The following is an 18,621-nucleotide window of genomic DNA, read 5'->3' as shown; positions in this document are numbered from 1 at the left end:
TTGAAAAGGTAACGTGAACAGCCAAACAAAACAAAAAAAATCAGATCTGAGCAAAAAATACCAGAATTAAGCATTAAGACTTGACAAACAGGATTTTAGCAGCCCTATATTTCATTTGGGTTACACCTGCAATACAACAATTGTGTACAAAATGCACCTTCATCTTGAATGAAGGAAAAACAAATGGATTTCAAAAAGCTGCTTCTCTGTGCGGCTTTGCTCAGGCTTACTCGGGATAAAAATATAACCTGATTTTAGTGCGAGCTTGTGTTCAAACACCTTTACAGTGTTGCGACAGAGCACATTTATAGCTCCACAACCTGCACGAAAGCTGGAACTGGGACAAAAATTTGGGAGCGCACGTGGGAAACGAAACTAAAATTACCTCCCTGAGCAACGCTGCTATTTATAAATCACACATACAAGGAAGTACTGTCACCATCATGGACAGTGGAGCGCTGAACTGCAAGGATGAAACTGTAACTCTCACAGACCGGCGAGCTGCTGTCAGCACTCAGTTTTATTGGTTTAATGGAAGCTGTACAGACTTTTACACACACACACACACACACACACACACACACACACACACACACACACACACACACACAGCACCGACCTACTTCTGTACACCTAGCTTTGTTAGACAGGAGAAAAAAAAAGGAGCAACACTAACTCAACATTTTTTATATACAGCTGATCTGCACACAACTGGAAATGAATCTGGAGAAATTCCATCCTTTAGCTATTTATTTAAATAGTTTTCATAAACATTTATGAAGATATTTGAAATATATTAATTCTATTAAATGAATAGTTAAGTAATACACATAACATAATGTCTGTAATGTAGTGTAGTAGCAGTATTATTAGAGCCAAAGTGTGTTTTGATGTTGTGCTGCATGTTAGGTATAAAAAGACGTAAACAAATGCACTTATTACTATTAGTAGGATTTGTATAACCTTTCGCCAAGGAGCTCATGTTTGTCTGTCTGTCAGCAGGATTACAGAAAAACTTCTGGCTCGATTATCATGAAAGTTGGTGGAAGGGTGCAGCATGGGCTGAGGAAGGAAGAACCCGATATATTTTGATCTGAATCACGGGGCGGATAAACAGAGTTTCCAGCTCGTTGTGATTGGTTACGTTGGTGCCTGTCAACCCAAGGTTGTCGAAATGTGTTTATACACACTAACTTTCACGTTGAAGGCAAATACTGTTTTTTCATATATTCACTAATGTGGCTGCAATTCTAAGTACATTTAAATGAATAATGTACACCTGGAGAGTCAGCTTTTCAAACTGCAATCACAAAGTGTGCAACTGTATCTACTGCATAACCTGTGTGTGTGTGTGTGTGTGTGTGTGTGTGTGTGTGTGTGCATCTTATACAAGAACGGAGGCATTAACGCAAACGCGTTCTTCTGTGTTTTACACAGATGTATGCATGATGCAAAGTGCGCACAGGAAAGTGCATGTTTGACTTGATAATGTTATTACAAAGCTGTGTGAGTGTGTGTGTGTGAGCGTGTGTGTGTGTGTGTGTGTTCCTCCTGTTGTTGTTGTGAAGTGTGAAGCATCACCACCCTATCCGACAAAAAACACCTCCCTAAAGGAAGTTTCTACGCTCTTGTCATATTTCCAAGATGTCAGCTTTTCAGGAACTAAGAAATGATGACAGCCAGAAACATTCTGAGTTTATCTGCCACTTGTGAAAGGCGTTACGAAGCTGAGGAAAAGTCTGTGACTCAGAGGGGACCGTTCAGTCTTTTCAAGTTAATTAAGTTCGCCGAAAGTTCAGAGACGACTATCAAATCAGAGATGCCCTCTGATCCATAATCACACAAACCAACACAGACTCTTCAGGTGCTGTACAGGCCCTCTGGGATTATAAAATCCACTCTGTACGCGCGCACGCACCCGCACCCACACACACACACACACACACACACACACACACACACACACACACACACAGCAAGCAGAAGAAAGGTGAAAAGGTAAGCAGGATAAGCTCCGCTGACAGCGAGCAGACAGAAGTGACACCGGCACTAACACAACACGACTGTGAGCAGGTTCAGACTCAGGCCTCGACTATTACAGCCGGCCTGTCAGGACTCACACCGCCGTCTCCCTGCTCAGCCAGCATTCAGATGGGAGAAGAATGGGTGCCAGGGAGGAGGAGGAGGAAAGGGAGGAGGGAGGGGAAAGTACGGAGGAGACGACTGAGGAAACAAAGGAGTCAATACACTGTCACTACCCGATGTGAGTCGAGTGCAGATGTGAGTTGCTCATGCGTCACTTTGCGACAAGTAGCCTACAAGATGCTAACGAGAGACTTCTGTAACGTCAGTACAATAAAAATGGACCTACGTGACGAAGTTGGTTCACTGCTGGCTACAGGTTAGCAACCAAACACAACAAAGGCTGTCACTTGCATGGCGTTTTGAGCTAACGTTAGCAATCAAACACAACAAAGGCTGTCACTTGCATGGCGTTTTGAGCTAACGTTAGCAACCAAACACAACAAAGGCTGTCACTTGCATGGCGTTTTGAGCTAACGTTAGCAATACGCCGTAAACCGTTTAAATCTGAGCTTGCGCGACTCACATCTGCACTCGACTCACATCGGGTAGTGACAACACCGACGGACACTGGATCAAAAAGCCGGCTCGAACTCCAGACTCTGTCTGAAGAATCAGGTCCCGACACAGTCCAGAGTATTCCTTCCTCACAGGTAGCACGCAACAGGAGACTGTCAGTGTCAGACGCGATCTCACTGATCACTGGCGATTTTAGACCCTTTTTAGGGAGGCTCAAGCCCCCCAGCCCTCCTAAAAATTATAATAAATAAAAAAGTTTGCTAACTTGTCTGTTAGTGGACAAAGAATTACAGGTTCAAAGGGCTTGGAACAGGTTTAATATCCTGTGTGTCTGTCGCCGATGCTACGCACCTGTAACCCCGTCAAGGAAAGGGTTAACAGATGGTTAACAGTTTGGCCAATCGGAGGAGTTTGTGCCAGACTCCCGCCTTTGGCTGAATCTCTATCTAATCTGTCAGAGGGTGTTGTGGCTATATTGCATTTCCCTAACAATTGTCGTTGCAGCTTATTTAGTTCTACAAATGGAGACGTCCCCTCTGCCAGTAAGAGGTTGATTCTACGGTGTGACGCGCGTTTCCATATGTGGACATACCCTGGCGAAGTGGGCGTGGCCCATTGGGGTTCCCCAGGACAAAGGAACCACGGACGTGGAGCGCACAAAGAGACGCCATACTGCCTTTGTTCACAATCCCCTTTGTGAACAAACGGAGAGCAGGCGTGCGGTTGGGAGGTTTAACGTTGGTAGTCCCCAGAGAAGAAGTTGGTCATTTCATGGCGCAGATTAGAACCCAAATGTTAGAACATTGGGTCAAATTGGTCGTTACGACTGTGACTTATAAAGTGTCAGGTTTAGTTTAGCAGAAGGGGGGTTAACACTTTTGCAAGGCACTGTATCCGTGTCACATTCTCATTAGGGGCTGAGCCCCCCCTAAAGGTCTGATCCTAGAATCGCCCCTGTCACCGACTGATATATGTTGTTTAGTTTAGGCGAGGGGCGGAGCCTGAGACAAATGTGTGGGAGATGAAGCGGTCACGTAACCGTTTTTGTAATTTGATCATATTCAACCAAGTCTCTTGCCGTTTCTTAAATCTGTCTGACGATTTCAGGTATGAAGCGGTTTTTGGCAGGACATTTGATGATAAAATTACAGAAGTATGATGTCAGATTTACACGTTGTGCCATCCTAATGTACTGGAAGGGGGATGGCCCCTTTAAATGGTTATACCCTTACCGACAGAAGTTCCCAAATCTCTCCAGATAGACATTTTCTGTGCTCTCTTTGTGTAAATCACCCCGCTCCTCCTTCTTAACCCTGGACCATGTATCCAGCTAATTTCAATAGCTCACGTTACTGTATTGCGTCAGCAGTTAACGTCATGTAATATTGTATGTGGCGTTTTCTTTTGCGGGTTGCAAATGTTCCACCAAAACAAGTTCCTTCCTGAGACTGTTTAGCAGAGCCACCGTCGCTGCGTCTGGAGCTTAGCGCCGCCCAAGACCATTCTGATTGGTTTAAAGAAATTCAAAACAACCCAGAGAGTTTTGTTTTCCTCCTATCCCAGAATGTATTTAAACTGCCTCTCTCGAAAACAATTTTGCTGCTGCATTCCCATTCATTTCTATGTCCCTATGCGAACACTCACACAGCCGTGTCACGCTAACGAGGGCGGGGAAAAACAAAGCAGGAATTAACCTCATCATTGATTATTGAAACGTGTGCCAGCTCCACATCCAAAACTGTTACGTTACCATCATTTATATCCTACAACATGCTGGTTAACATGTTAAGGCTGAAGTGTAAATACATCTGGAGTGTCAGTGACTCGGATGGAAGATCAATCAGTCAGACAACCAACCCGTTCTCCCTCCCGACTCATAAAATACTGACGCTCTCTCCGCGTCAGATACCGACGCAAAAATCACCCTTCAGTGTCTGTATGGAACGCACCGTGCAGAGCAGCAGCTCGACCACGGTGCTGTAAGATGACGTAGTGTTAAGAGAGACAACGGTAGAGAGTAGTATGTAGAGAGACAACAGTAGAGAGTAGTATGTAGAGAGACAACGGTAGAGAGTAGTATGTACAGAGACAGCAGTAGAGAGTAGTATGTAGAGAGACAACGGTAGAGAGTAGTATGTAGAGAGACAACGGTAGAGAGTAGTATGTAGAGAGACAGCAGTAGAGAGTAGTACGTAGAGAGAGAGCAGTAGAGAGTAGTATATAGAGAGACAACAGTAGAGAGTAGTACGTACAGAGACAGCAGTAGAGAGTAGTACGTACAGAGACAGCAGTAGAGAGTAGTATGTAGAGAGACAACGGTAGAGAGTAGTATGTAGAGAGACAACAGTAGAGAGTAGTACGTACAGAGACAGCGGCAGAGAGTAGTACGTAGAGAGACAACGGTAGAGAGTAGTATGTAGAGAGACAACGGTAGAGAGTAGTATGTAGAGAGACAACGGTAGAGCGTAGTATGTAGAGAGACAACAGTAGAGAGTAGTATGTAGAGAGACAACAGTAGAGAGTAGTATGTAGAGAGACAACGGTAGAGCGTAGTATGTAGAGAGACAACGGTAGAGAGTAGTATGTAGAGAGACAGCAGTAGAGAGTAGTATGTAGAGAGACAGCAGTAGAGAGTAGTATGTAGAGAGACAATGGTAGAGAGTCCGTATTTTACGCGATGGCAGAGTGAGAATGTGTTGAGACAACACATCACAGGGGAGATTCTGACCTTATGGAAGCTGCCGTAGAAGAGTTTTTTGATTTCTGGTCCTTCGAAAGTGACCGTCTGGAACTCTCCTTTGTAGTCGTTGTTGAAGAACGTCAGAGACTTTCCCCCGTCTGCGGGAAGACACACAAACTACATGTCAACAACAACGGAAAAGAAAATAAAGCACAGTTTATTTCTGGCATAGACTGGCAAACACTTGACAAAACTTTCCCTTTCTAAACAGTCTCTGTATTTGTTTCTGTATGTATGCACCAATCACCAAGGCAAATCCCAAGTATTGGGCAATGCATTCCTTTCTGAAAATCCTTCTGTTTATATTCATTTCTTTCTATAAAATAGGTATTGATTTCTTGAGCTTTTACCTGGATTGTTGCATGACAACACTAAGCATCCCTGATGTTTTATATATTCAGTTTGTGATTGTGATGGATTTATATTCATAGTTATAAAGCAGAAAAGACAAATGTCTTGGTCAAGGTACCCCCAGGTTTCCACAAGTTCAATTTAAGACTTTTTAAGAACTTTTTTAATAACATTTAGAATGAAATTTAATACCAACTTCATGAAAATACTGGCAAAAGTAAGTAGGAAACAATGGAATAGGATTTTAGGCTATACAACTAATTGTTGTTGTAAGTACTTGAACCTAATACAACATATAGTGTGGTACTCAATACATACTTATATATAAGTATTATATATATATATATATATATATATATATATATATATATATATATATATATATATGCACATACATACATATGCTTTGTGACAAAACAATGAAAGACAATGAAGGACAATCTTATGAAAGGACAATTGAAATGTTAAACCTTTGTGAACAAAATGTAAGACTTTCTAAAGAAATGTAAGGTCTTATTTTTCAAATATTACATTTAAGACATTTTAAAGACTTTTAAGACCCCACGGGTACCCTGTTGGTGTAGACGTGTTAGTGGAAACCAGAGACATCCCCCCACCCCGACACACACACACACACACACACACACACACACACACACACACACACACACAGCTGAGATGCCAGACTCACTGTCCAGGATGACTCCCACCAGCGGCTCGTTGTTCTTGTTGAGGATCTCCCAGAGGGCGAAGGGCTCCTCCGGGGTGTCGGGCAGCAGTCTGAACAGCAGCGTGATGGTGTAGTCAGACGGCAGCCCTTCAGGATGGATGAACCTGTGAGCCAGAAGGGAAACATCACGCACAGGTAAATAGGAAAACTAGGGCTGGATTCAAGCATCTCCGTCTATATGGTTCATACTGAATATCCATATTTATTCAGTTTTTCTTATAATATATTCTGTTAATACACTGCACATATCTATATTATTCTAATTATTGCACATACTGTATCTGTACATGTGTGTTCATACATTGTTCAGATATAATATTGATATATTGCCCAGCTCTACCCTGAACCACCCTCTATAAACCAACTGTACACTACTGTCTACATTGCAGTATATTTCTTGTCCTGTCTATGCACCACCTGTCTATACCTGTATGTCACGTTGCACTTTTCTGCTGTTTTTGCACTTCTGGTTGGACGCAAACTGTATTTCGTTGTCTTTGTACTCTGTATGTGATGGGGTATGGTGAAGGGTATGTGATGATGTGGGGGGGTATGGTGAAGGGTATGTGATGATGTGGGGGGTATGGTGAAGGGTATGTGATGATGTGGGGGTATGGTGAAGGGTATGTGATGATGTGGGGGTATGGTGAAGGGTATGTGATGATGTGGGGGTATGGTGAAGGGTATGTGATGATGTGGGGGTATGGTGAAGGGTATGTGATGATGTGGGGGTATGGTGAAGGGTATGTGATGATGTGGGGGTATGGTGAAGGGTATGTGATGATGTGGGGGTATGGTGAAGGGTATGTGATGATGTGGGGGCCAAGGGAACTATATCAGGATCATAGTATCCTGGATCCATGAAATAACTGGCCTTTCAAAATAAAAGTCTGCCTGCCTCTATGGGAATCTAACATAGGCGTGTACTGACTTATGCCTCCCTGTATTTTGAGGAAGAACATTTATTTATTTACGCTACATTATTCATTCACAAAGAAAATTGGTGTCCTTAAAGGTTGGATTTTTCTCTAGCGCGCCAAGACGTGGAGACGTAAGCCCTAGCGGACATGTTCTCTATTTAGGGCCGAACAGCGTGCATTATGGGTTGTGGATACAGTCGATACTCAGCTGTAGATTTCGGAGCTTGTAATCTATTTATTATGAGGGAGGAGACTTGTGAAAAACTTGTGTGAATCTGTCCCAGTACCTGGTCGGCTGTGCCATTAAAGCGTTGCTGTGCAGGTGGAAACAGGGGAAGGTGTTGAAGGTGCCGGGTACCATGGAAACACCGGAGACGCTGCCGTAGCGGTTCTCCACCAGCCCAAACAGCTCCATCATACGGAAACCTGGAGACAGGAGGAAGGAATGGGAACTTCATATCCAAAGAGAGCAGCTGCTGATTTCATAAGAATGGTTGAAGACAGTTAGGTGCACTCAGAAACTCAAAAGCCAACATCGAAGCTAAATGCAAAATAAAGCTAAGCTTTTTATGAAATAACATTTATTTCCCGTAAATCTCCCGTCTGGTGCCGTCGGGGCTTCTACTTTTCAAAATAAAAGCGCCTGATCCGCTATGTCTTCGTACTTTGGTGTTCTGGGTGTTTAAGTATGTAATAATATGTAAACATTTCAATTCCATTCTAAGATGGTGCCATGGTAGTTTATTTGAAGGTTTTATGGATTGCTCCAGTGTGTGCGTATTTGGTTTTTGGAACCATAAAGCAAGTAATGTCCTCGCGTTGAAATTGGGCTGGCAAGGGACGGAAATTACAGTGCCGACTTTTTGTCCCAGTCCGCCCCTGTGCACCGGTCATAGGTTTTAATCCAATCGTAGTCCTATATACTCAGCAAAAAAAGAAACGTCCTGTCACTTTCAACGGCTTTTATATTTTAAGCAAACTTAACATATGCACATATTTGTATGAACATTAAAAGATTTTCAGCCCTCAGTATCTGGTGTGGCCACCAGCTGCATTAAGTACTGCAGTGCATCGCCTCCTCATGTACTGCACCAGACTGGCCAGTTCTTGCGGCTGTTGTTGCCATCCTGTACCTGTCCAGCAGGTGTGATATTCGGATGTACCGATCCTATGCGGATGATGTTACACGTGGTCCGCCACTGCGAGGACGATCAGCCGTGCTTCCTGTCTCCCTGTAGCGCTGTCTCAGGCGTTTGGTGTTTTTCAGAGTCAGTACAAAGGCCTCTTTACTTTCACTGTGACTTTAATTGCCTAACCGCCCTTAAGCTGTTATTGTCTTTTCAACCAACAGGTGCATGTTCATTCAATGTTTATGGTTCATTGAACATGCATGGGAAACATTGTTTAAACCCTTTTCAATGAAGATCCCTAAAGTTATTCTGATTTGTACAAAAGTATCTTTAAAGTGTCCTGAAAAAGGGACGTTTTTTTTTTTTTTTGCTGAGTTTATATATCCGCCCAGGGAGAGGGATCCCTCCTCTGTTGCTCTTCGTGAGCTTTCTTCCTTTTTTCCCCCGTTAAAACATTTGTTGGGGAGTTTTTCCTTATCTCGATCGAAGGTCTAAGGTGTCGTATGCTGACTTGACGGCCCTCCCAAAATGTGTACAAAAGAAACACATACATGCATGTAAACGTATTGTATTAACATGTATAATTGTATAATATGTATTTTTAAAAGTGTGTCCGAGTTCTTAAGCCCAAAGAGCTGCGTTTCTGTGTCTATGTTCCAACCTGTTTACACTTTAACCAACATTCAGTCTTATTAATGAAACCAGACGTCAAAGTAAAAAAGAAGAGCTATTAGAAGAGCAAGACTCAGAAAGCTCAGCTGTAATCATCCTGGCAGTGCCAACATTACATGATAATGAGCATCTTGCACATCCAACACACTGTACTGCTCATAGATAATATACTGTGCATCCAGCGGTGCATGGAAAGGGTTTCTCTTGGAGTTAACTCTGTGCTGCTTCCTTGTTGTCGGTTACCTGGTGTTGTGCTGCCGCTCATCGGCACGGACGGACACGCTGGAAAAATAAAAAGAAACAGTTGTGTTTGATTAAGACGATACATTACTTCAGTGATCTCTTCCAGTATTACATACAGATTTTAAAAAAACGTCCAAGAAGATAAAAAGGCGGAACGTGAATTAGGAGAAGTTGGGAATGAATCTCATTTTCTGTTGTATTGTCCTTATTATGACGAGTTCAGAACACCCATCTTAAAAGAAATGTCTGTTCAAAATCATGTTCGACAAAACGGAGTGGTGGTTTAAATCTAATGTGTATAAGTTGGCGACCTTTGTCTCTAAAGCGAGGGGGGAAAACGACTAGAAGGTTCATTTGTTAACGATAGGTAGTTGATGTTGCTATTCTGGTATCTGGTCCCTTGGTGTAAATAATGGTGTGCCTGTTTGGGCTGGGCACATTTTCTTCATGCAGGACACAATAATACACTCAGTCGGTGACTCGTCATAGCTGGGGGCGTGGCCGGTGGCCCGGAGTCGCCGTGGGGGAAAACAATCCTTTCCCCCTGACTGGATAACAGCGTTAACCCAGTATGGGCTACTCAAAAGCACTTCTACCGCTTGCCAGAGCAAGATACATTAAATAAACTGAGCTGTATTGGGTCGGATTGTCCGTACGTTATATATGACTGGACCAACGAGCTAGCCTGGTTGACAGCGGACCCTTCTCAGTTGTAACTGAGAGTGGGTCTGGGGAAGGTTCATTCACAGCCCATTTCCAAAGGGGCGTCACCAACGGACGCCGCTCAAATGCCTCTGGGCGCAACTGGATAGTCCTTCAACCAATCAGACCAACGATCCGGGTGACGTAGCAGCGACAGCGGCATCAACGGGTTGCTGCGCTTCGGTGGCCGTCATGTTGAATGTAAACAAGAAGCTGCTTGCCGTCGCTGCGCCATCGTCATCGTGTGAAGCCCGCCTCGACGGTTGTGATTGGTGCCTCGATTTGGAGAAATTGGAAATGGGCTTGAATGGGCTCTTGGCCAGACTGACTTGCAGAGCAGATCTCAAATTTGCCGGAAGTTCGTCAGGGTTTTCCCAGGCTACCAACGAGCAAACGGAACGGCCAGAAGTGTCGTTTCCCGACATTTAAAACGTTAGCTACCTGATTGAGTCTCCAGGTAAGAGACAGCTTAACCATTAGCTTATCTTAGATGATTCAATCTGACTGTATTATCAGTAACATTATCCCAGGGTCATCGAACAGTCTGTCGTTATCCCACGTTCATTAATACTATATTAAAGACTAGTATGTCTAAGCACGTTAAATGAATACATTCCATGTAACTGTTCCAGTTTGGACTGTAGCAGCAACGTTAGTGGTGTCAACACCGACTCCGTCTGTCTATTCGGCAGTATATGAAACGTAATACTTATATATGTAATAATTGTTACAGGCCTACTACAAACAGAAAGCGGCTCCCTCAGACTGTTGGATACTTTTGGTTACTCACTGGCAGTGGCCGCCTCGCACACAAAGGTCACCAGCTTCTCTTCGATCTTGGTGAAGGCGTCCAGGTCGTCCACGAAGAAGACGTGTCGGTCGCTGGGTTTACTGGCGATGCTCACCAGCTCGCCGTAGTCCGCGTCAGCGAAGCCGATCGCAAACACAATGTAGCCTGCACAGGAAGACAGAGAGGGGGTACTAATACCACTCTGTAAAAATACTGTGCTACAAGTAAAAGTCCTGCATTGTAAATGTCACTTAAGTAAAGGTATGTAAGTATCATAAAAATATAGTTAAAGTATGAAAAGTAAATAAAAATCCTCCCATTGTAGAAAGTGTAAAGGAGCTTAATGTGTAAAGTAACTAGTAACTAAAGCTGTAACAGATGAATGTAGTGGAGTAAAAAGTACAATATTTCTCTCTGGAATGTAGCGGAGTACATTTGTACTGAAGTATACGTGTTGTATATTGTATTGTGAGTACTGATCATATTTTACAGTGTTGTGTGTCTTTTTCTTTTAAGGAGAATGATAATGAATAAGGAATAATGAACTTTACTGTTGTGACTTTTTGTAAACAGCACAGCTCTGACCTTCCATCTGCATCTCCTTGGAAACCTTGTTGACGTCGTCCTGAGAGCGGCCGTCGGTGAGGACCACGAGGACGTTGGGGATCCCCCGCCTCATCCCCCCCTCTGCCGTGAAGATGTTTTCCTTCACGTGCTGGATGGCTCGACCTGATTGGGCAAACGGTTCAAATCATTCGGCGAAACGTTGCAGACAAAACAAGACCTTGAACCTCACTGGGAACGTGTGACGGGTAAAAAAAAAAAATATTTATTCAATATTATATATTATACAGTTAACCAAAATAACAACAGTCGGCTGATTGGTCACAGGCTTTTCTCTTCAGGATGTGATGTTTGATGGGGGACGGACCACAGAGCTGCTGCACCAGTGTTTCCCATACATTGATTGATTGTGTGGCGGCCCGCCACACAATCAATGTTGACCGCCACATACTGCCATATATACATATATATCTCTCTCTCTCTCTCTCTCTCTCTCTCTCTCTCTCTCTCTCACACACACACACAAGACCCTACTCCTCCGTGCAGATTAATTAATGCTATTGATTATGCTACACACTCTGATACAGTAATGTAGGTGGCGGTATGAGCCTTAACCTTGGTTTGCGATCCGCTAATTAACACACAGAAGAAGACATCGACCGACATCGATCTTTTCCCCCCGGAGAGAAGACGGCTAGAGTCGATCCGGAGTTTAATGGTTAGTATTATGAAGTTACTACCGGTGTTTATTCAGGGTTTATACTGCGTAGAGAAAGTTTCGGCGCCCCTTAAAGAGGCTGTAGCCAGCGCCAGAGGAATATCACGAGCGCCAAAACGTCAGATTTTTCAGCAGCCAGCGTTAATGTCTTAGTGAAGACTGTACCGGACTCTCCAGGTGACCATGATGCTCTGGGGCCCGGGCGGCGCAGCGAGAAACTGCTGCTGACGGACGCAGAGCTCTCCGCCCGCCGGAGCTCCGACTGCTATCAGTATTAAAAGTGATGCGAGCCATGTGTAACAGCAGCAGTTAAACTGTATTTCACACTATGATGGTTACACTTGCAACAATCTGCGGTTCACATGCATGCTGACTATAGGGGCAGTCTGTTACTCTACATCACGGACAATTTATCTATCAATATTTCAAAATAGAAAAACGTTACATTACATTTCATAATGTTTTGTATTCATAGCACTATTGTAATATTGTACAAATTAGCTACAACAGTAATAGCAGTTACCTTATGTAAGTCACTCCTACATTTTTCAACTGAGGAGCAAAACTTGCTCCTTGGGAAAAAGATAGGGTCGTGCCCTGTTCGTACTAATCAAATGAACTGGACTTTGCTGTCAGGTGCGAAAGCCCCCTTCCCTTACTTCATTATACCATTTGATTCAAAATTTTGAATTGTTACCTGCAGAATTTTGAATAAAAATATTTTATTGCACAATAAATATATGGAGTCGGCACCTCTTTCCGCGCGTGCAACCCCCACCCCGGGTCAGCTACCACCACAAATACACTGTGCACGGTTATTACATCTCAATAAAAGAATGGAGTCGCGCCAGGTCTGTCAAATAAATCCAGTAATCAAATCCTCTGCAGACCTGCTGGGAACACTGGGGGAAAGGCTTTCTTAATTGCAGTGTGCAGAATGAGGCGACTGAGTGCCTTTAAACTCCCCAAACTGCTGCCGCCTGATAGAAAAGCAGGATTAATGCTTTACGGTGTGACATTAGCGGCGGGAGAGTTCCTCCGCAGCGGTGCCGCGGTTACAAATCTCTCTCTGCAGTCTCGTCCCTGCAGGAGGAACTGACTGCGCTGCTTTGTAAACACTGATTAATGACTCCACCTCTCGCTGCTTCCCCGCGGTCTTCCCTCTCATTACATACACTCTCGAGAAATATAGGCTTCCGTGCATCTTACACGAGAGCGGAGGCATTGATGCAGACACGCTCTTCTGTGTTCTACATGAATGTATGCATGAAGACACGTGTTCACAGGGAAGTGCACGTGTTGTTGTGTGACTTGCAGACACGTATACTGACACAAAAGCAGACACACAGATTTAATTATCTGTGTGTCTGCCTGCCAGTCAATAAGTATTGATAATGTTATTAGAAAGTGTGTGTGTGTGTGTGTGCGTGTGTGTGTACACGTTAGACTGTTGCCTCGTCTCACACGAAATCTTCCTGAAAGTCGTCCTCTACCATTGGATGGATGAAGTGCGAAGAGACTGGGACCAGTCTTGGTGCACCAACCAAGAAGCGCCCAAGTTTAAACCACGGCAGCCTCCCGCCTCAGTATTAGCCAATCACAATAGCCTGCACATTTTTCATATATTGGACTGTGACTGTTGAAACTGCATTCTTTTTGGGGCGAGAAGGGACAGAGAAACAGCGACCAGCTGACTGTGGATTCTCAAACCGGAAAGATCCTTGTATACAAGTTTCTATTATTATCCCAGCTTTAATAAGCCACCTTAAATGAGAGAAGTTGTTTGTCTTCTGTCCTAACTGACCAAAGTGGACCGCGTCACGCCCTTGGCTGAAAACTCTACCCGACTACGATGACACATTCTGGCAGCGTTCAATAACTCAGGAGCCGTTCTAGCACGGAAACGATTCCCCGTTCTTCCTCATTACGCTGTGCGTTTGTCTCCCCTCGGCAGCCTGTCCGCTGTGCACTCACCCGTCTTGGTGTTTCCTCCCTTGTAGGAGATCTTGTTGATGGCGTCCAGCAGACGCTCCTTGTCGCCGTACGAGTTCAGCTTGAACTCGGTCCGGGCGTCGTCGCTGAACTGCGCGATGGCCACCTGCCACACAACACAGGAACACAGCGACATAACAAGTCAACGATAATAAAGGGGGCAACGTTTTACATTTAAGTCGAATGTAAAGAAACAGTTAGGGTGGGTCGACTGGGTGTCGAGATGCACGGCCCAAAAGAAAGAAAGGAGGAGACACACGGCTACCTTTAAACATGATCAGAGACTTAGGTGTCAACAGGTTTTTGGATATACGCAAACGCCGCAACGCCGACCTTCTTGAAGAAGCTGGTTGAAGGAATGAAAGAGGGAGGCTGTGTTCACACGCTCCAACAAGTCCACTACCGCTGGGAAACTCGTATTTTGCACGGCTGCATTTAAACGGGAATATTAGCGTAATATTCACTTTCATTAGCCATGTAAACAGCTTGGTGAGAATATTGTTTCCGGCCCAAAAAAAAAAAAAAACGCAATATTAGGTGCGTGTAAACGTGGTCGATAAATGATTCAGATTGAAGTTTTGAATGCGCCTGTGGTACCTGTGTGCCATCCGGGCCGATCCGGTCCAGAGCTCCGCTGGTGCTGTACAGGAAGCGGATGATCTTCAGGAAGTTGTCATCACCGATACTCCAGGAACCGTCGACCAGGAAGACCAGGTCGGCTTTGGCTGCTTTACAGACTGAGACGGAGAGGGAGAGGGCGAGGAGAGGGATCAACTTCAACTTCATTTGTGTCCCCCGCAGGGCGATTAGGTGTGCAGCAAGTATAAACACATACAAGAAAAATACATACATACAAGTTCTACACACAGTCCAACTGGAACACAACCGTAACAGTCTTTGTACTTCCATCCTAGCTTCCGACTTCCAGGCTTTTCGTAGCTGGATATATCATTTGAATACATCATGCGTCTAAATATGAATGTGGATAACGTTCGTGCTAGTGAGATGCTTGCTACAGTTACACTTCCAGTAGAAGTGAATTGTCGAAAAAAACGTTTTATTTCTCCGATTCACGGCTTTGTCCGAGGCGCTCCCTCTCTTCAGTCTCTCTCTAGCTTGCTCCACCGTACGTTCTTTCACCACATTGCATGTGAGAAGGCTGTATGAGACATGCGATAATAATATTTCGCCCAGCAGTTTTCCTTGGATTAGGGTGGCACCTAAATCATGGCTGCAGCTGTCGCCGTGGTCCTGCTCCGTGCCCTGCTATGCCCTGCTACACCCCGCTATGTCCTGCTACGCCCTGCGACGTCCTGCTAAGCCCTGCTGTGTCCTGCTATGCCCTGCTACACCCCGCTATGTCCTGCTACACCCTGCGACGTCCTGCTAAGCCCTGCTGTGTCCTGCTATGCCCTGCTACACCCCGCTATGTCCTGCTACACCCTGCGACGTCCTGCTAAGCCCTGCTACGCCCTGTTACGCCCTGCTGTGTCCTGCTACACCCCGCTATGTCCTGCTACACCCTGCAACGTCCTGCTAAGCCCTGCTGTGTCCTGCTACGCCCTGCTATGTCCTGCTACACCCTGCTATGCCCTGCAGTGCCCTGCAGTGCCCTGCTATGTCCTGCTACACCCCGCTATGTCCTGCTACACCCTGCAGTGCCCTGCAGTGCCCTGCTATGTCCTGCTACGCCCTGCCGTGCCCTCCTACGCCCTGCAGTGCCCTCCTACGCCATGATCTACTACAACAACTACTATTTCTAGTCATAGTTCCATTATCTTTATTGTGACTATTATTGCCACTGTTCATCACCCCCCCAACCGGCTCCGTCAGACACCGCCCACCAAGAGCCTGGGTCTGTCCCAGGTTTCTCCCTAAAAGGGAGTTTTCCTCGCCACTGTCGCACTAAATGCATGCTCTTGGGGGAATCACTGGAATTGTTGGTTCTTTGTAAATGATAGAGTGTGGTCTAGACCTACTCTATCTGTCAAGTGTCTCGAGATAACTCGTTATGATTTGATACTATCAAAAAGTCAAACATATTTAACTTTTTGGTTAAATAAAAGCACGTTAATAGGCTCTACATGTCTGGCCCTTGACGTGAGTCTCATTTTCCAGTGAAGGCCCCTTAGTGAAGAGGAGTTAGACACTCTTGTTGTAGATGAGTGGACGTTATGAGGCTTTAATCGCTTTAAATACACAGATCTATTTGAATCATTCCAACTGCAGAGAAAAGCAAAAAATTCTCTCAGCAAATATATGAAATATTTTTCGTTGTTTGCTGTTGTTCTGTTGTTTGCTCCGCATTCATTTCTCAGCTGTCTTTGCTTTTTCTCGTCTTAGTTTGACTCGTTTTATAACTTTGCTTTCCTTTCTGTTTTATCGCCGTGCAGATAAACAAACCTTGACTTTGACTTTGACGGATGACGACTCAGGAATAAGAAGAGTGAAAAGAGCTTTTGAGTGAAGTAAACCTGCGATTGATTGGATGGAATGAGGTCCCAACGATTGAAACTCACTAAAAGTTGCCTCCTTCAAACGATCGTCCAATTACTCCTCAAATTAAATCACCTCTCAGGGTCAGCTGCTGCCGGATTGATCTGCACACGGCTTTAATTCTGTCATCGGCTCTTTGATTACTGCAAACATTTACCTAATAAACTGATATTTTTCCACAATAAAAGCCCACCCTGTGGCTTGCATTGATCAAGCTCTCTGAGGGGAGAAGTGCTAATACAGATTTATGTTCGGTTAGTTAATTTCAGCTATTGTAAGTCTGCACTCATGCTGAAACCTCAAAACTCTTTTCCTACATTTGCTGGCGGAGACAGAGAGGGGTGAGGCAGCACGTTATGTAAAGAGCTGAGAGGTTGTGAATTAAATCTTATCTTATATCACTTATTTACACGCCTTATGACGGTATCTACGTGGAGAACACTAGCTGTGTTAGCAACCGTTCCCTATCACAGAAATAGTGCACTATAACGTTTGCCATCTTGTAGTGGTGTTCAAATTCTCCGCTGTTAATTTCATTCGCTATAAAATACCCACAATGCACGGCTAATTTGAGGGGACATATACGATGTACCCTACATTTTACTCCTGTGTACCACAAAGCGCACACCTGCAAAAACTGAGAGGGAAAAATGGATATATATAAAATGTAACAACACCTTTTACTCTCCTCCCGAATGCTCGGTTTGTTTCAGGGACGTATTAGAAGTATTGGTAACACTTTACTTGAAGATATCTACATAAGAGTGACATGACACGGTCATGAACACATGACACTGTCATGACACATGAACCCTGACCCTAACGCTAACCATAACTTCTCATGACAAAATCCGAATGACACTTACTAAAACAAGCGTTGCGTCATAAACGTTTACGACTTGTTTATAATGCTTATGACACGTTCATGACAGCGTCATGTCACTCTTATGTAGAAACCTTCAAGTAAAGTGTAACCAAAGTATTTTTGTTTCGGTTTGTTTACATGATTCCTCCGTCACACAACTAACCGGAGAATCTACTGAAGCAATGTCATGTGTCGTGTCCGAAATCTGGATTGGTCGTGCCTTACATAGTTCACTGTTTAATAAACACTACAAAAGGGAATAGTGAGTGAAATGAATGGTTTCGAACACGGCTACTGTGTCCCAGCTGCATAATGCGCACTAATGCAAACCAAAGGTTTTGATGCTGCTGAAACTCCCGGGCAGTCCAGCGCTTGTGTTTGGTGTTTTAAAACTTGCTTGTGGCAGCTATAGAGGCAGTGATGTTTCCTGTAAGGGACTCTCACCCCTACATTCCACCGGGCGCTAGGATGGAGGCATCGGAAGACAGGTTCCAACTTGGAATCATTTCAAACAATCGATTTGTTTGGAAAATTTGGTTAGTTGGCATAGTTGGGCGCCACCGCCCTCCCCTCGTAGGAAATCAATGGAACGGTCGGCGCGGAGTGGTTTGGCCGCCTCTCAGGTGCCGGCGTCTTGAGTCTTCCACAAACACTGTATGATGTGTTCCTCACAGACACACCGCACTGTAACAGCTCCACGGTGTTTTATAAAAAAAAAATGTTGACTGTGTGGCGACAGATATGTGAAGAACGTGAATCACATGTTTGCGGAGATGCTGTCACAGATCCAACACTCACTTTACACATCTGAAATGACCGGTCTGTTGAAGATTTATCTCTGTAATTATATGTAATCTAAGTGTGTGTGATCATTTGAACTGGAAATTATCCCCACCGCTCTTCACACATATACAGATATCTGTTTTTATACACCATAATTAAGTGTGTATGTGTGCGTGTGTGTGTGGAGAACACACAAGCTTATTTACTCTGTGTGCAAAGTGTCAGTGTTAAGACAGACTTAAACGTCGTCCGTCCACACACACACACACACACACACACACACACACACACACACACACACACACACCTCAAACTCTTCACTTC

General features: G+C 44.4%; 1 protein-coding gene across 7 annotated transcripts in view; it reads right to left on the bottom strand.

Moving 5' to 3' along the window:
* The window catches only part of LOC144537385 (collagen alpha-1(XIV) chain-like), a 223,784-nt gene that overhangs the window by 55,382 nt on the left and 149,781 nt on the right, over positions 1-18,621 (bottom strand). For all 7 annotated transcript variants that reach the window (XM_078281063.1, XM_078281065.1, XM_078281064.1 and 4 more), the window contains 8 exons: positions 14,751-14,890; positions 14,136-14,259; positions 11,465-11,608; positions 10,880-11,044; positions 9,388-9,426; positions 7,630-7,768; positions 6,384-6,526; positions 5,330-5,439 (listed from right to left, as the gene is read on the bottom strand). In XM_078281063.1, coding sequence (XP_078137189.1) covers positions 5,330-5,439; positions 6,384-6,526; positions 7,630-7,768; positions 9,388-9,426; positions 10,880-11,044; positions 11,465-11,608; positions 14,136-14,259; positions 14,751-14,890 — 1,004 coding nt within the window. The remainder of the gene's footprint in view (positions 1-5,329; positions 5,440-6,383; positions 6,527-7,629; positions 7,769-9,387; positions 9,427-10,879; positions 11,045-11,464; positions 11,609-14,135; positions 14,260-14,750; positions 14,891-18,621) is intronic.

This window comes from Sander vitreus, chromosome 22 (assembly GCF_031162955.1).
Source record: "Sander vitreus isolate 19-12246 chromosome 22, sanVit1, whole genome shotgun sequence".
In the NCBI taxonomy this organism is placed as follows: domain Eukaryota; kingdom Metazoa; phylum Chordata; class Actinopteri; order Perciformes; family Percidae; genus Sander; species Sander vitreus.
This window is presented reverse-complemented; position numbering and strand designations above follow the sequence as displayed.